The following is a 17,583-nucleotide window of genomic DNA, read 5'->3' as shown; positions in this document are numbered from 1 at the left end:
GCCTGCTTTCTCCCACTTGCATTGCTGTATGGAAGGCTTTTTGTGGGCAGAGATGTTGGTTGAACAGGCAAGGCTCTGCAGATCTTCTTGGCCTCTGGCAGAGATTCATAAAACTGCTGTCTGTCTGCGTGGTTCTTACGCTTCCCATTCAGAGGTGGATGTTGGCTTTTATGTACCAATGGTTGATCTGATGTTTTGTATATAGAATGGCTCTTAATATGGCATTTTTCTTTTGATTGCTCTCTTCCCTCTGGAGCCTGGAATCATAAAATCATTGCATTGCTCAGGTTGGAGAATGCCTTGAAGATCATCAAGTCCAACCGCAACCTAACCATACTACCCTACCTCTAACAACCCTCGGCTCAGTCATGTCCCTGAGCACCACATCCAAATGGTTTTTAGTCACATCCAGGGATGGTGACTCAACCACCTCCCTGTGGAGCCTATTCCAGTGCTTAACCACCCTTTATGTAAAGTTGATTTTCCTGATATTCAACCTAAACGTCCCCTGGTGCAATTTGAGGCCATTTCCCCTCATCCTGTCTGCAGTGAGTAAAGACCAGCCCCTCTCCCTCTGCAATCACCTTTGAGGTATTTAAAGAGAGCAATAGGGTCTCCTCTCAGCCTCCTCTTCCCCAGGCTAAACAGCCCCAGTTCCTCTAGTTGCTGCTCGTAGGGCATACTCTCCAAGCCCTTCACCAGCCTTGTTGCCCTTCTTTGGACCTGCTGCAGCACCTCAGTGTCCTTTCTGTACCCAAACAGGTGCCCAAAACTGAACACAGTACTTGAGGTGGGGCCTCACTGGTGCCTTTGGCCTTCTGGGCCCCTTGGGCGCTCTGCTGGCTCATATTCAGCTGACTGTCCATCAGTACAGCAAGGTGCCTTTCCATCAGGCAGCTTTCCAGGCCCTCCTCCCCCAGCCAGTGGGGCTGCCTGGGTTGGTTGTGACCAAAATGCAGGGCCCCACACTTGGCCCTGTTGAAACTCATAGGGTTTACCCTGGCCCATCGATCCAGTCTCTGCAGGTCCCTCTGTAGTGCCTTTCTCCCCCCTGGCAGATCAGCACTCCCTCCCAACTTGGTGTCGCCTGCAAACTTAGTGAGGGTGCCATCGTGGATGATGCAGGGCCTATTCTGTTCCCCATCCCTATCTACCAGCCCCTGGCCGAGCTGACTCTGATCTGCGTGTGGCTCAGTTGTCTCACGCTTGAATGGGTCACATCCATGACCAGCAGATCACAGTTTGTCTCACCGGTTCACACGGCTTGGGTATCTGCCCTTTGTCATTGGCAGACCTTAGTATTTACCTGCTTGGTGGTGATGCAGAGCCTCATGAGCAGCACACACAGCTCGTTGATCTCCTCCTGCTGGGTATTGGACTTTCGTGTGGTGCCACCAGCGTGGTGAGCCATGGCTTTAATTCTAAAGGCTACTTGTTCTATTTTGAGGTGTGGGGCCAAGCAGCAGCAGCAGTGCTGCCCTTCGGTCCCCCCTCTTCACCTGCAGTGTCTTACAAGTGTAAGCAGGGAAGAGGTGTGCGTTTGTTTGGGTGGGCTGTTGCCGTGGCCGGGACCCCAGTGTGACATCACTGTGCTGTCGGCAGGGGCAACCCGGTGCGTCGTCCCACCCGTCTCTAACTGCCCTAACTGCCCCCGTCTTGTCTAGCCCCACAAAGTGTCCCGGGCTTATCCCTAGATCTAAGTCCGTGACAGGGGGCACAGGCCCCGGGGAAAGGAGAAAACAACGAAGCTGTACTAACGGCTTGCCGCGCGACCCGGCCGGCCCCGGGCCGCGTGCGCTCCGGGAGAGGGGGAAGGACAGAGAGCTAGCAGATAGTTTTAACGAAGAGAAAACACAACGGCAGCGATCGAGGAACGATAATTTACTGACTGTAACCAAATGGAACAAAATGAGAGAGACGAGAGTATGCAAAGTGCGAGTCAAACCACGGCGGTGCGAGGGAAAGCACGTGCTTTGCTCCGCGGCGAGCTGAGACGGCTGAGCCGGGGCAGGAAGGAGAGGCGGACCCTGGGGTCCTCCGGAGCTTCACCTCGCTTCCTCTTCCCGCCAGGTCCTGCGGGGATGCCGCCCCTCCCCTCTCCTCAGGATACTCAAACTGCCCATACGAGGCAGTAAATGGGACCAGAACTTTAACTCCCCCTGGTCCACGTGTTGTGATGCGGATGTTCTGATGTGGAATACTGACATCAAAAAATCACCAAACCACTACAGTAAGAGTTTTGTGTCAGGGTTTACAGTGTCAAAAGAATCTGTCCTAATAAATTTGTCCCCCCTTGCTGAGTCAGTGAGGAGCTCTGTCTCTGGTTTGGATGTGTTGATCTTTTGCTCTTGTAATTTACCCCCGGTTCAGTGCGATTTCTCATAGCCCACCTCTGCCTAACAGGAGGCTTCTGATTTCCTTGGTAAAATCCCTTCCCGTTCGATGCTAGTAATTCTCTGGTCATCCACAGTTGGACTGCAATGTGAAGTCCCTGCTTCCAGTCCATCCTTTATTGCAACTGTCTTTCTGTCTTTCTTTGCTTCAGTGTCGTGTTTTCCTTGACAGGAAGAGGTGAAGTGCCGCTGTGTTTCAGAACTCACAAGTGGTGGATGGGCCACAAGTGGCCCGTGGAAGAGATACTTAAGCGAGATACGCTCGCTTGTACAGGATTTCAAAATGACACCTCGTACATTGTTTTTGGAGCATTGCCGTGCATTCTGCTGCCACGATACCAAGCAGAAATTTGTGGTCATACTTTTACCAAACGAAAGTTATGCATTTTCATACTCTCCATTTTACTTCTGGTTAAAGCAGCAGAGAATTCTTTTCAGCTACAGTTGTCCATCCGTTTTCTATTTCTAACTGTCGATGTAAATACTAACGGACGCGGACGTAATTCCAAACAGGCCAACAGGTCATTTTTTGAGAGAGAAGTCAGACTTTTGTAAGCCCATGCTCAGTGTCCCTGATCCCATGAAGTCCTTAAGCACAACTTTAACTCTGAGCACATCGCAGTCCTTTTGACTCGAGAAGACTGCCTAATCTGCTTGGAGTTGGGCACACGCTAAAGTATTTCACCTCCATGGCTGCCCAGGTTAGTTTGCATGGCTGTCTTTGGGAAGACTGTGAGATCTGCTGTTTCAGAGCTAAGCTGATTTTATCTGGTGGAGAAGAAGAAAGCCTTTCTTTTCAGGTTTTCCCTGAGAGGTTGTGCACTTAAGATTTGTTGTCAGAAGCATCTGGATTTGACTCCTGCTGTCTCTGCCACTGAACTCAGCAGGCCTCTAGGATGCACTGGCGTGATGTTTGCTAAGTTCTTAGCACTGAAGGACAAAACCATTCCTCCGTTAGTCAGTATGTTTCCGCTAAGGACAGTCTGATCTTGTATTTGAAAGATGGCAAGACTTGTGATGTTGTGAGTATAGGGGAAATGCAAAGACACAGCCCGAATCAGCGATTGAGCACCCGGTGGGAAGGCAAGGCCAACCCAGAGGAGCTCTGGTGCATGTAATGCAGCTGAGTGAGAAGAAGGGGCAGAGCCAGCGTGCAGCCCTTTGCAGGCCTGGTAAGAGTTGAGAGTGCGGGCAAGGCCATCTCTTGCTGGAGATCTCTGAAGCCTTCCCGTGGTAAACGGCTCTTTTCCTTCAATTCCGTATTTGCGGCTGCTGCTTTTGTTCTTGTTCTCGCTTACTGTTGCCAAAGTCTTTATTTTCCCATTATTATCATGGTACTTTCTTTACTTACTGTTACAGCATTACAGGTGGGCACTTGTTTCCTTGGTTTTGGTCAGAGCAGGGGATATTGAGCCCTTTTCTGCAGTCTGTCGGGGGTGTGAGCTCATGAAAATGTTGCGGCTATTAAAGGAAGCTTTGAAATGCTACGTTTCAGCATTTTTACCTTTGTAAAACAGTTATGAAGGTAGTCAGCTTCTCATTAGGCAATAGTCATTTACCTTCCACCTCTTGTCAGAGTTAAGAAGGAAAGCTGTGCTTGTCTTCTGTGGAAGACAGTTTGTCTTGGGCTCTGTCCCACTGATCCCTTGGGTGACTGCCCTGGAGACTGAGTTAGAGTAGTCTTAAACAGGTAACCCACTCATCTGTTCCACTCTCTCCTATTAGATTCTACTTCTTTGTAATACTTCAAGAAGTAGATGGCTGAAGGTGATAAAGTCTCCCTAGAATCTCCATGCTGTGTAGACATTTTTCTGTGCTGCAATAAATAAGGCCATCATTGTTTAAAAGAGTTTAAATTCAAATGTCAATGCAACATTGCCTTTTCCTAGCATAAATTGAATAAAAATGTCAAATCAAGAAGTCCGATGATTGTCTCAGATTCAAATGCGTCAAAATGTACATGCATGGTCTGACAGAGCTGTCCAAAAGTCGCTTGGCAGATGCCTGTGCACTTTGGCTTTAACTAAGGCATGTGCTGTTTGAGGCAGGTCCAAGCTGAAGAACTGTGGTACCTGCTTTAGGTGAGAATTTCTCCTGAGCTCTCAACTGACTTACAGTAATTTCAAACTAAATGGCAGAAGTAATGCTTTTTGTCTCTGTATCAATCCCTGGTCATCCAGTTGTGGAGTGAATGATGAATTTCAGAGTCCTGAGAAGCTGAAATCCTTAGAGTGCATAATTACAATGTCTGTAATTTACTTGCATTTTTATCATGGAGAAAAATGTATGGCTTAGAGGTAGAAAGAAGTATAAATTTTGTAGATTAATGACAAATACCAAACTTTTTTTTTTCTTCTTTCCTTGATGTGGAACATGAGGCATTTTGACAATAAACTATACCTGTCAGAACAGTGGCCTACGTGTAATGCTAGCAATCAGCTAAGAGGCCCTTCATAAGGCTTGGTATTAATCACCCTGTCGATTTGAATTCTGTGGGCATCCTTCTTTCCAATTTTCACTTGGAATTTATTTCAGAGCACAGTCAAGGCTCTGCTATTCATTACATTCAGCATTAGCTAATTTGGCTTTTGGCATCTCTTACCCCAGTTCCTATTAAACACTTTCCATAAATTGAGATAAGGGTTATGCCAAAACATTTGAGGATTATCAAATGGTTTCATAGAGATTGATGCATTATCATGCTGGTTTAAAGACTGTTGGGTTGCTGTAGAATTAACTATTAGCAAATACTTGAAAGTTCCAAGATAAATTTACACCTGCAGCATTTTTTCACATCTTTAGAATTGACAGCAGGAGGAAACAAATGTGAGAAAAGTTGTGTCTTAGAACATTTCTGAAAGGCTCATTTGTGTACTTTGCATTTTTATAGAAGTTTTTAGGAAACCTACCTCTTAACTATTCCCTAGGAGGAAATTGTGGAGGACTTTGTGCATCTAAATCTTCTCAATAAGGCTAATGAAACCAGATACCTCTTCAGTTCAGTAGTGCCCGAATACAGTGGATAGCAGCTGTGGTTGAAACACGAGTAACTAATAATCTGTAAATAAATCAAAAATTAATGGTTTTGGAATTAATAGAAAATATGATGGTGCTATAAGAGGAAAAAAATTCATGACTACACAACTGATTGGATTACTTGTGCTTTCAACTTCGCTAGGCTGTGCATTGACAGAATGTAGTTACTTAACAGATTGAGGATTTATGTTGAAAGTTGTCTGGCTTAAATTTTCCTAAGGCTTTCAAATAACAGCACCGTGTTTAATAAAGCATACTGGGTTGCTTTACTTATTTTCCAGCTGGGCTCTTAGAGTATTGTAGAAAACAGTACAAAAATCCACAAGGGTAGAAGAGATCATTCCCCATTCCCTGTTCGTGAGCTCTTTCACAAAGACATTATGTAGATGATGTCTGAAATGTCACCTTTTTTTTCTTCTTTTTTTTTTTTTTTCATTTCCTTGCTTTGCTTTGGCTGTAACTTGCTGAAATTATGAAGGTGTAAGGCCAAGACTGGACTGCAAAGAGCTGTGTGTCAGTCCTGCTGGTGCAACAGGAATGAAACAAGTACTGATTCTCAGGGTGTAGCTTCATGCTTCTTAAATGATAGAAGCATGCCTCAAAGCGGTATGTCATGCCTGGTATCTTTTTCAGTGTAGAGTTGTACTTGTAAGGTTTTCTGCACTAATTAACAGGTGGGAAAGTGTAAATATATGGGCGCTTTGCAAGGCAGCATTCTTTTTCACTGCAGGTTGAAACTCTCCCTGCAGGACTTGAAGGAACTCATCAAGTGCAAGCGCATGAGCATTGCCTGTCCTGAGCATGTTCCAGATGAGAGCTGAGATGCATGTCAGAGTGTCAGACCTAGAGTAGCAAAAGGCATGAAGTCTGAGACAGAGTGACTACAACTTGTTCTCAGGGTCTCCCCTGAGTTTTGGCAGCAAGAAGGAGAAAGCTTATACTTGCAATGATGCAGGAGGGATGGGTGATACTTGGTTAAGGATAAAAAGAAGGTGCATGCAAATCAGGACAGTTGTTTGGGTTGCAAAGATGTACATGTGTATGTTTGTGGTGGGAAAGACAGCCTCAAACTGAATGGGAGATGTGGAGAAACCTTGAAATAGAACCAGCATGAAATAACATCTTCCTTTTTTCTCATTCTCGCCTCCCATATAATACTGATGTGAGGTTTTAAAAGCAGCAGGAGAAAGACTTTTCTTCAAGTCCTCTTGTGATGATTCTGCCCCGTTAGGGAGCTTCTACTAAAGCCAGTTCAGGCTGAGTGGGAAGGAAAGTTTTTTTCTTTTTTTTTTTTCTCCAAGATTTTTCTTTTGTATATTGCAGAAATATGTTCTCGTAAATTTGTCTTATTGATTTTTAAGGACAATTTAATTTAGTAGAACTTCCTGTGCTTTATGGAAATTTTTCTTTGCCTGTGTTAGTCCAATGACAGGGTTATTTTTCCTCTTCCTATTTTTCCTGCTCTCAGAAGGATACAAGACCCTCTCAGTTAAGCACTTGCCACAAAACGAGATAAGTTTATCCTTTGGTCTGTTCTTTGTCTTTGATCTTGGCTTAGTCTAATGTCAGAATACTGTGATCCAGAGTGCTAGCAAAGACTCTAGTGATTTCCCTGTGTTTGGCTCTGACAGCAACATGGTCCTGCAGTGGTGCTTTCTTTTCCCTTTGTGAAGGCGTTGTGCTTGTAACAGTGGAGAACTGAGGCTGAAAGTGGTGTGTTGGTTCTCACACAGAATGCCTTCTCTACATGCAGTGAGTAGTCAGTGACTGTCTTGTTTCTTAGTGCATACTGGGCATAGATTGGACTATGTGCAGATTTCTGATTTTAATTGATTTTTTGAGAGTAAATATTAGATTCTGGAGGGAAAAAAAAAAAAAAAAAAAAAAGGAAAAAAAAAAAAATGAAAGGGATGTTGTTGGATTTTGTTACAAAATTTTCTTGAAGTATTTCCCAGCTGACTTTGCACTGCATTGAGTAACCAGCCATGCAACTAGTGCTTTTGCTCTCTTTTTCCCTTTTATTTTTCCTTTTCTTTTTCCTCCAGTTGAGTAGATTTTGACAGGACTCGCTGCAGTCAGACCACTGTAGAAATCAAATCAGCTCTTCAAAATTCCATGAATTTACCCCTAATTTGCATTTTCTGTTTTAGAAGAGAGAGGGTTGGGGACACATTGCTGCAAAACACAGCTGCTGCTACTTCTCTTGTCAGTAGCTGCCACAACAGAATAGTTCCTCCAGCTCTGGAAGCACGTGGCACAAGACCACAGAGTTTGATGGCACTGAGTTTTCCAAGAGGGACAGACTCTTGCTGTTTCTCTCTGTGCCCATTTGGCAGATTGCAAAATGGAGGGGGTGGGGTGGACTTTGCTGCTGGCATCAGGGAGCTTACAGCTTGTGTTAATGTTATCCTGGGTTTTGCTCACAGTGAAATAGTCCTCTTGAAATTGTTATGAAGGGCATGTTCTTGGAAGCAGCGCTGGTTTCTGATGGCTGCAGTGAGAAATAGCAGTTGGCTTTGTGACCTGGTTTAGAAAGATGCCAAAATCAGCTCTGTGAAGTGATTTTAGTATTGGATGGATACATTTACACTAACTGTGTAACAACTTTGGATAAAATAGTGTTGTCTCCCTATCATACATCCATACGAGTGTTAATACAACGTTTCACTATGAAGGATAATTTCGCTGTCTGTTCTGGTGATTTATTCTGTTCACATAAGGCATTTTTTCTTTAAAAGCAGATGGCTCCTTTTCCTGATCTGATTTATGGGAATTAATATATAACAGTATTAAAAAATCACTACAAAATAGGATGATAAAATGAATACAACTACTCATCTCCCTGCTTTTTCTTCAGTTTCTCTTGGATAACTACTTGCATTTTCTGTCAGTTAGCAATTCCAAAATGCAATAAAAACTGCTAATAAAAATAGGTATGTTTTCTTTTCAAGGGATTGTATGAGTCCAATGACCAACATTCTTAATTTCTGCCAGTCACCTTCCCAGTTTTATTCATTTTACTCCTACTTAGTAAGTAAGAACAGCAGGAGACACTTCAGGAGTCTGTATATTTCTTAAAGATGTTACCAGACAACAGCTGCTGCTCTCTACTAAGTTCCACTTAGTTTGCTGAGGTCACAACCTTGTGCACTAAGACATCCCACTTGGTTCTGAGCAATTTATAACTAATAGAGCTTTGTCCATCTAATCCAATCATTTGGAGGGCACAGGACAAGCAAAATAAGAACTTTTCCCCATTTGTATTTCTACTGTGTGGCTTGAAGGCTTTCTGAATTGAAAGCTCTGCTTTTATATTTAGGGCTGTTTAAAGGCTATCAGTTGTGCTAGAATGAAAATTGACTTTTCTGGCAGAGAATGTCAAAAGCTGCAGATAAAACAGGTACATTGCCAAAGCAAACCAAACAAACACACCAAAAAAGCTTTGGAGTACTGCTTTCTGGGCGTTGTTCAGTTGATAACACAGCAATGCTCTTCATATGCTGAAATAGATGAAAACACATTTTTTTTTCTCCTATTTAAAAAAAAAAAAAAGAGTTTTTAAGGGTTAGCTGCAGCATTTTTGTTGGGAGACCATTAAGCTGAGTGGGGGAAGAAAACTTCTACGTGAGTAGAAGAGTGTTTTACTGTTGATGTGGCATTCTAAATAATATGGTATTACACATTGCATTACACAGCAGGCACTTTAAATGCTTCATTAACCTCTTAATCTGTGTTCAGGTTCTCACTGATGATGTATTACTGTCCTGTGTATGTAAATGTATTATATACATATGTACATAAATCACTATGTACTGTGTGCTGTAATTCAGTTTCTGTGCACCAAAAAAAAAAATTTAAGAGCTACCAGTTTTACTGGAATAACAAATACAAAATTAAATTAGAAACTTAGAGAATGCAGTGAAAATAGCATTTCTTTAAAAACTAAACAATGTATGTTCATATTCAGATTGTGAATGAATGTAAATAGAAAAAACATGGAGTAGCTGAGGCTAGATGTGGTTATTGTATGTTATCTATGTACTTGTCACAATAAATGTTTTTACATCTATTACAAACGCTTCCAAAAATATGCACTTTGAGCTTCAAGCTCTGCGGAATAATATTTTTTCTATCTTTTTCTTTTTTTCCAGCACTTGCTACTGGCAATAAAGTTTGTCATGGCATTTGTAATTCCTGATAAACCAAGAGAGATACAGATAAAGCTGGCCAAATTGGAATTTGAATCACTAGAGGCTCTCAAACAACAGGTAAGAACTACCGACCTATATAGAAGCTTTGGTGGCCTGAAGGAGAGCAAAATGAGAGAGATTCTGCTTTAGTTTTAGGTGAATAAATACATAAATCCTGGGATGCTGAGACTCCTTTAGTGCTGTATTAAGCATATCCTTTGTCTGTGTGCTCCAGGTGCTGCTGTGTAACCTCTGATCTGTGGTATTTGTGTAGAACTGGAATGTCTAATGTAGAAGCTTGTGACAAAATGATCTCTTAGTTCTGGGCAAACCAAGTCTGAAAACAATGTCCTGCCTTTTCTAGTTATAAAAATCCAATTCTCGTGTGGTGGTGGAACATTGCTATTGAGGTCAGCAATGTCTTTCATAATCAGCCATAACAAATAAAATCTAGATTACAGTTGAATGTAATGCTTGACAGTTTTCTTTTGCCTTTTCTAGTACTCCAGTGTGAGGTTTCCAGGAGCTAGTCATGGATCTTCTGTGCTTTTTAGATGGTATTAAAAGGAGCAGGGCCACAATTCAATTTCAGTTATTATTTCTCTGATTTCATTTTGTAAGCAGGCAAAACTAGGTCATCCACAGGAACCTTAAGCTCAAGTGAAGACAGTCACCTTTGATTATGACATTCCAACTGGAATATATACTGAGTCTCTTTCAACATGAGTATATATGTCAGCAGTCAGGGCTTAATCTGAATTTCAGTAAGAACCAGAAGCCTGGCAGTTTTCATCTATTACTTTCAGACTTCTTGCAGAATTCAGGAAGAATATTGGCTGGTTTTTAGGTGCCTCGGTAGGTACTTTAAACACAGAAAAAATCAGCAAACAGGAATACCTGTTTAAAACAACAGACATAAAAGTCTGAGGTAAATGTGCTGTGGTGTCATGTTGCTGAGAAAATGGTTTATATACTGTTCTGGAAGTGTGTAACACTCTTAATGCTATCCAGACTCATGTATCATTGTGTTTTTCCATGCAAGCTTTACATTAACAAGTGATCTCTGTTCTTTTGTTTGATTTTTTTTTTTCCAAAGCTTTTAGACCCCACTGTCTTGGGATATAGCTATTAGAAGGATGCTAACAATATCTGACTGTAAATCTCTAAGATGCCAAAATAAATTATTAAGCTCCGTATGTAGTGTTTAGAGAGGGAACCTAATGCAGCTGCTTTGAGCTGTTGTATTGATTATGTTTGGGATCCTTAACTTTAGGCAGGGTGAGCACTTTCAGATTTTCATTAATGCTAAGATAATTGCTTTCTACCTGGTGTAGTTGAACTGTAACTGTTCTGTGTTCAAATCCTTATAGAGACTCAGTGTCTCTTTGAAAAGGATTTCAGGGAGTACAGTGTTCCAGCTCACTGATAGAGACTAATGGTAATCATTAAAGCTTGTTAACTCCTATATGATGAAAAATGCAGTAATTTAAAAGCAACATCAACAAAACACCAACATTTTACATGGGAGTACGAGCACTGCTATTTCGAAGTTCTGTCCAAACTGTCGATAAGAAAGGTTTTTAGGTAGTTCTGAAATGCTTCTCTTAAACGTTTCTTCATGCAGTTTATGTTGAGACTGTTGAATAGTTTGTAATAATTTGATTTATTTTGAAAATATTTTTGATACTTTCAGTGTGTGTGGTCAGTGTCAGACGAAATCCTTGAAACTTTTAAATCAAAACTGGGGAATGTGCTCCACTGTGAACTTTGTTTCAGGTTTCCCACTTGACCTTCTGGCTGGTTATACTCTTACTTTTTGGGGGGGAGGGAAGGGTAAAGCAGAGAGTAAACTTAGCACTTCAGCAGCAGATTTGGGAGAATGTGGTGTGAGATTGCTGGAAGAGGAGCAGGAGCAATCCTGATCGCAATCCCTAAAATTCTGTCTGCTGTCTTTGTCACTTGGAAGGAAGCTTGGATGCTGAGCTAGGAGAAATGGTCACCGTCAGCTACTGTGGTAAACATCCTGATCCCTCATTGTCATGGTTTTATGATTTTTGGTTATTGGTATTCCACATCATAACATCACATAGTGCACTGGAAGGAAATTAACTAACTCTAAAGGAGGGTTAGACCTGCACAAGACCTTCTCCCTGTAAAGTACATGCTTTACAGCTGTACTCAGTTCTGTTGCATCTATTTCTTGCAAGAGCAGAAGCATGCTATGTTATTTGGTCTAATTGCTATTTTAAGGAAGAGACCAAATACTGGTGTGCTGCAAGCAGCAAGAGAACACTGGGTTCATTCTTGGGTGGTTCAGGAATGACCGTATTTGTAGGGTTAGTCTCAGTGCTGTAAAACTAGTATGAGAACTGTACAGCTAGCATTTTTAGAGCAACGTTCTAGTAACATTGAAAGCTACATAAGTGTTTTGGCTTCTGGACAGGTTGAAGTTTAATGAGTAGACAAAAGAGTTCAGTGTACCCAGGCAAATCAAATGAGAAATAAATTGAAGCAGAATAATTGTTTGTGTCACTTTCATGCTTGGTTACTTTCTGAGCATGAAATACAGAAAGAACTCCGAAGTATCTTTTTCATATTGCTGTTTTTTCAGGAAAAAGTAATCTTTTAAATAGTGAAGAATGGTGTATCTTTTCACAAGGTGCAGCTACTGCTCAGTTCTGAGAGCTTTTTTATGCAGTGTCTTCCATGGCAGTCATACCACCTGCTTATAAATGCTTAATGTTCTACAGTGTTCTGAATCTCCACAAGCAGTTATTTCAGTGCTTTAGAATGTGTTTGTAGTGCTCCTAATGATTTCCAACACAACAAATAATAACAACATTTCTAAAGCAAGGGTAGGTGTGTGACGTTCACTAAGATTTCCCCAGCAGTGTCATCCCTTTCCTGAAAGTGAGCCTGGTGGTCTCAGTCCCCTTTCCAGGAAATACAAAATCCGGAATAAATTGTGACTGATCACAGCATCATCTCTGACCAGAGACTTCTTTAAAACATGACAGTGCATGAACTAGCTTTTCTGTTTGGAAGGGATGATGAGAGAATAGGCGGGGGCCTGCTGTCTGCCCAGGTGCAGTTGTATGGAGTGCCTCAGCTTTATCACCCTGCTTTTACAGGCATTCTGGCATGTGAGAGTTACTATTCTCTCCAATAAAAATTGCAGTTTCAATGCTTTACCTTTGCAATTCATTGCACTGTGGCAGCTCTACTAACTGCTGAGTGTTGTTCCCGTTGACAGCAGTGGCTAGACCTTGCTGTTTCCCCTGGGAAAGGTTCACATGTGCTAATCACATCTTTTCTCAAGGGAATACACCGAAGTTGAAAGTGCTGGCCCTCTGGCCACTGGCCTTAAGCTTCTGTGAGCACAGCTTTCTGTAGCTCAGAACAAACCACAGAAATACTGCTAACTTGGATGTTTCCCAGTGCAAGAAGACCCTTATGCTTGCCTGTTGTACCTCTTCAGAAAGCTGTTCTGGCAGAGGTTTTCCACTTTAGTAAGCGTCATAAGCATGTCATGTGTCTCAGAATGAGGCTGTGGCTGTGATGGGCCAGCAGAGCTGCTTGAACTGTCAGTGAGCCACAGAAATGTCCTTTTTTTTTTTTCTGGGAGGAGGAGAATGGGAACCATTTTTAATCCTTAACACTGGGAGAGCGCGAGTTGTGAGTGCTAAACATCCTGCTATTTTATTCTGCAAAATGGGAACTGGAGGCAGTTTTTTTTGTAAGGCAGCAACAAACTCAATGGACTGCTGCCTCATTCAGTGTTACGGTTACTGGAATTAGAGGGCTCAGAAAAGGATGATCTGTAGCTTCAGGGCTGCCCTCAAAACGCTGCTGATCCAAAAAGCAGAAGCTTGTTCTGCGCTTCTTGGCACTGCTGAGCGAACACAAGCAGTCAGTCAGGAGCGGTGACTGAAAAGAGTTCATTCAGCTTGTCAAGAGTTTGGAAGGCACCTATCAGAAAGCCTGTTGGATAGCCTGATGAAGTTTTGGGTAAAATGGTGGATTTGATGAATTCAAGTTAAAACAGAATGGGATGAAATAAAACACCTGCTTTATGTTTTTTGACCAAAAAGTAAAACAACAAAGCCAGCCTTAAAAATGGTATTTTTTGAAGAAATGGAGCCTCACTTTTTCCAGCTTTGTGACTGCTTTCTTTTAAAGGCCCCACTGGTTTTTGCAACCAAATGTAACTTACAGTGGATGTGAAAATAGAACTGTTACTAATAATTGTTGTTTGCTGGTTTGGGTTTGTTTTTTTTAGAGCCTGAACTTGTTAATTTAACTTTGCAAATGCAATTTTTCCCTAGTGAGTAGTCAGAATGCCTCCAAACATTTCTTAATGTGCCATTTGCATGTGTTTGGTAGCTGCAGGGATATAATGCAAATGTAATGCAAGATTAATTATATTTTCATACACAACTCTTTAAACACTGGAAGTCTTACACCCTACAGGAGTGCGAGCTGTATTCAAACAATTTTGGCTATGTATCTATGTTTTGAATATCAATACCTTAGTGCTGGTCTTTTCTTTGGAAACTACTTTTAATATCAAAGTGTCAGCAAAACCAGAATGGTGGTCCTTGAAAGAGAATAATACAAAATCAGAAGTCCATAATTAATTTGGGACAAGAAGTTTTTGTGTTCCCTGTTACGGCTTTTCAGCTAGAAGTGAAATTGTACGAAGTCTTCCTAGTTCTGAGCTTCTCTAGCTTCATCTTTTCCAACAATCCCTTCATTCTCTGTGACTGTTGCCAAGGATGAAACTGTCCATTTGGTTCTGTAACAGTTAAGTCACTCTGGAAAGGTGGCTCACTTGAGCTTTTTCAAGTCTGAGCTAGAGCCTGGTGCTGGAATGAGTATCAATCACTTCAGTTATCTCTTTTTGCCTGTCAGCCCAGATCATTGCAAGGTGTGATCTCAACAAGGAAACCTGGAGTAAGGGGACAGGATAAATCTAGGTTAAAGTTGTTCCTGCTGAAAGCCTGATGTAACCGCAGCATTCTTGTAGTTTCAGAACCCAGAGGGGTTCCCAATTATATGTGAACTGGCTTGAATACAAGGGAAGAGGTTTTTCCATTTTCCATATAAATGAGAGTGCATGGTGAGATTTGATTTCAAGAACTCTGTTAACCAGTTTTCTAAAGGACGTTCACGTGTCTGCAGTTGCAGGCTTTTCAATAATGGATGCACCATATATTGAGAAGGCAAAGGAGTACAGCAAGAGACAAAATGAAATCTCGTGTCAAAATTTCAGATTTTCTTTTTGAGACTAGCTGGAAAGCAGTCCACAGAATTCCTTAAAGAGAGGGAAGGGAAAGGGTGTCAGTGTGTTGTTAGTGGTGGCACTTGCTCTATGACAGTCTTCGCACATGCTGTACAGACTGATCGTGGCAGCTCTAAGAGGAAGTTTCAAATATGATGGATATTGCCAATGCAGCCATTGGGTTTTATTCATTTTGAACACTGGGTATCTCTGTGTTTGCTGGTGGGGCCTTGAATATTTATAGTTTTTGTTGCATGAAAAATAGCACTCTGATCTGTATCTGCCACCTCAATGTGGTGGCTAATAGGTATGCCAAGTAGGCAAGACTTTTCTATGTATGCATTGACTTTATTTGTTCTGAAGTGGAATGTATTTTCTCATCTGAATAGCATAAGAAGAATAGCATTATATTGTATGTATAAATTTTGTTTTGATTGCATAGTCCCCATGAATAATAAGTTATATATATGACTTAAGTTGCATGTATTTTGTATGTGTGAGCAGTCCTTAAGCAGATACTTTTTCAGACTTTCAATGTGGGTTCTTTGTAAAGGTGTTTAAATGGACCATTGCTTTTCTCACCTTCTGGAATCTAATTCTGTACCTGCCCCCAGCACCTGAAAGTTTGTGTAGTTGAAAATACATTGAGAGAGATGATTTTCAGATGACAAGATGAAGGTGAGCAGTTATATTCATTCTGTATTTCCCCATTTTGCAGTTTATTTTGTTGGCATAAGCACGTAGGTTAGAGGGTGCTGTGTTTGAACAGGTAGGCCATCCATAACTTTTTTTAAGTTGTGCCATACATGTGCAAAACAACCAGGGATAAAAAATATCAAGTACATTAAGCCTTCTCATCTAGTTGAGTTAGGTGGAATTGTTGCTTGCTATTCTCCAGTGCTAGACAAAAACAACAAAAATAAGGCTGCCTTGCAAGAGCTCTCAGGCTTTGAAAGCCTCTGACTCTTGAGGTGTCCTACTGGGACACCTGCCTACTAGGCCATGCAAAGGGCTGGCCCTTAGTCAAATTACTGTCCCATAGCAGCTACTCAGGTCCCATAGCTGAGTAACATACTGCATTAGGGTTTTGGCTTGGCTTGGGGTACTTCCTTGAGAAAAGCATAGTGTGGCCCAGTGACTGTTATTAGAGATTGCATGCATTCATTCATAAAGCAGGTACATCTTTGGATCTGTGAAAACAGGTGAATGCTAGACCAGATTAGAAATGGAGTGCATGAGGAATTGCTGTATTAAGGACAAAGCAAGCCTTTATCAGAGATGGCACGCTGTATCTACCTAGCTACAGATGCCTAGGAAAGAACAGGAAAACATGGCAGGCAGATATTGTGCATCTTGCTAAAAGTCTCCAACCTTTCAGTGATCTTTAATTCTAGTTCCCTAGGCCTAATCAGTTCCTTTGTATGTAGGAATCTTCAATGGTTTTCTATTCCATGATGTTGTGCTTTCTCCTTTTGAACCGTTTTTAGCTTTAGCATCCACAGGGTCCTTTGGCAAGAAGTGCTGCAACTCATTATTCTTGGTGTGAAGGACGTGGGTTGATTACTTGCAGTTGACTTAGCATATTCTAGTCAGATTTGGTGGAAAAATTCATTAGCTTTTACAAACAGCAATTGCAAAACAGCTGTTTTGCGAACAGCAATCATAGTGGGCAGCTTTCAGGGCAGAACTATTGCACTAAGATACAACATTTCAGAGTCTGTTTTAATGCTAAAGCCTCTTAGCTTTTTTGGGTTGAATTATCTTGCATCCTCCGTGCAGTGTTTTTGGACATGCTCCAGCTAAATAGTTTTTGTGTTCTGCCTGTATAAATATAATAATAGTGGTGCAAAAGGAGGGTGTTCTGTTATAAGAATGTGCTAGGAGTTAATACTTCTGTTAATCAGAATGTGTGCTTTCAAATAATTTACTGTTGCAGTTTTCTGAACAACTACTTTTACATATTCTGTTTTCTGAAAGCTATAAAGAATTCTAACCAAACACAGCTGAAAAAATTAACCTTTGTGTGCTGTAAAAACAGTCTAGAAAAGCCAAATAGAACACATTCCTAAGAGCAGAGTATCTTATTCTTGTGCATGGATATCAGTCAGGAAGAATAATTTGTGACTTTGAATGTATTTGCAGGGGTATATATGAAAACATCTAAAAAGTGGAGAGCTCCTGCTGCTAGCTGGACCTATAGCAGTAGAGTCTTCCTGCTGCTAGCTGGTGCGATGCCATCAACATAGGTAGTCTGGGGAGGCCAGGGGGTGGCAATAGGTTGTTTTCTAAGATTCCTCCTTAAAAGGCAGGTAATGCCAGGACTGGAAAGCAGGAGCTGCTGGGAGGAGATGCTGGGCTGTCAGCGTGGGGAAGTTACATAAGGTGCATAAGGCCGTTACATAAGGGCTGCCTGGCGCTCGGGTCACTGCTGCTCCTCTGGGATGAGCTGCTGCTTGCCTGAAGCCGGCATGGTGAGCACGTGTGCATCTGAATCTTTCCACAGCAGGACCAGCAGCTTTACATGAGAGGAACGTGTATGTTCCAAAGAGATGAGTGGCCTGGAAGAACAACAAAATCCGTCAAGATAACATTCAATTAATTTCTTGAGTCAGTTTAAAAGAGCAGCCCATCTGTAGAACCTCATCTTGCAGGGGAATTTTCTCAGTACTGTTTGAAATGGTGA

The 17,583-nt window shown here is 41.7% G+C and overlaps 1 protein-coding gene across 4 annotated transcripts in view; it reads left to right on the top strand.

Annotated features, from left to right (window-relative positions):
• Positions 1–17,583, top strand: part of ANO10 (anoctamin 10) — a 107,903-nt gene that overhangs the window by 63,302 nt on the left and 27,018 nt on the right. For all 4 annotated transcript variants that reach the window (XM_042888462.1, XM_042888459.1, XM_042888460.1 and 1 more), the window contains exon 12: positions 9,581–9,697. In XM_042888462.1, the coding sequence (XP_042744396.1) occupies positions 9,581–9,697 (117 nt within the window). The remainder of the gene's footprint in view (positions 1–9,580; positions 9,698–17,583) is intronic.

This window comes from Lagopus leucura, unplaced genomic scaffold (genome assembly GCF_019238085.1).
Source record: "Lagopus leucura isolate 7727_CA_CO unplaced genomic scaffold, USGS_WTPT01 Super-Scaffold_100157, whole genome shotgun sequence".
NCBI classification, from domain to species: Eukaryota; Metazoa; Chordata; class Aves; order Galliformes; family Phasianidae; genus Lagopus; species Lagopus leucura.
The sequence above is the reverse complement of the archived record's forward strand: the minus strand, read 5'-3'. Positions and strand labels throughout refer to the sequence as shown.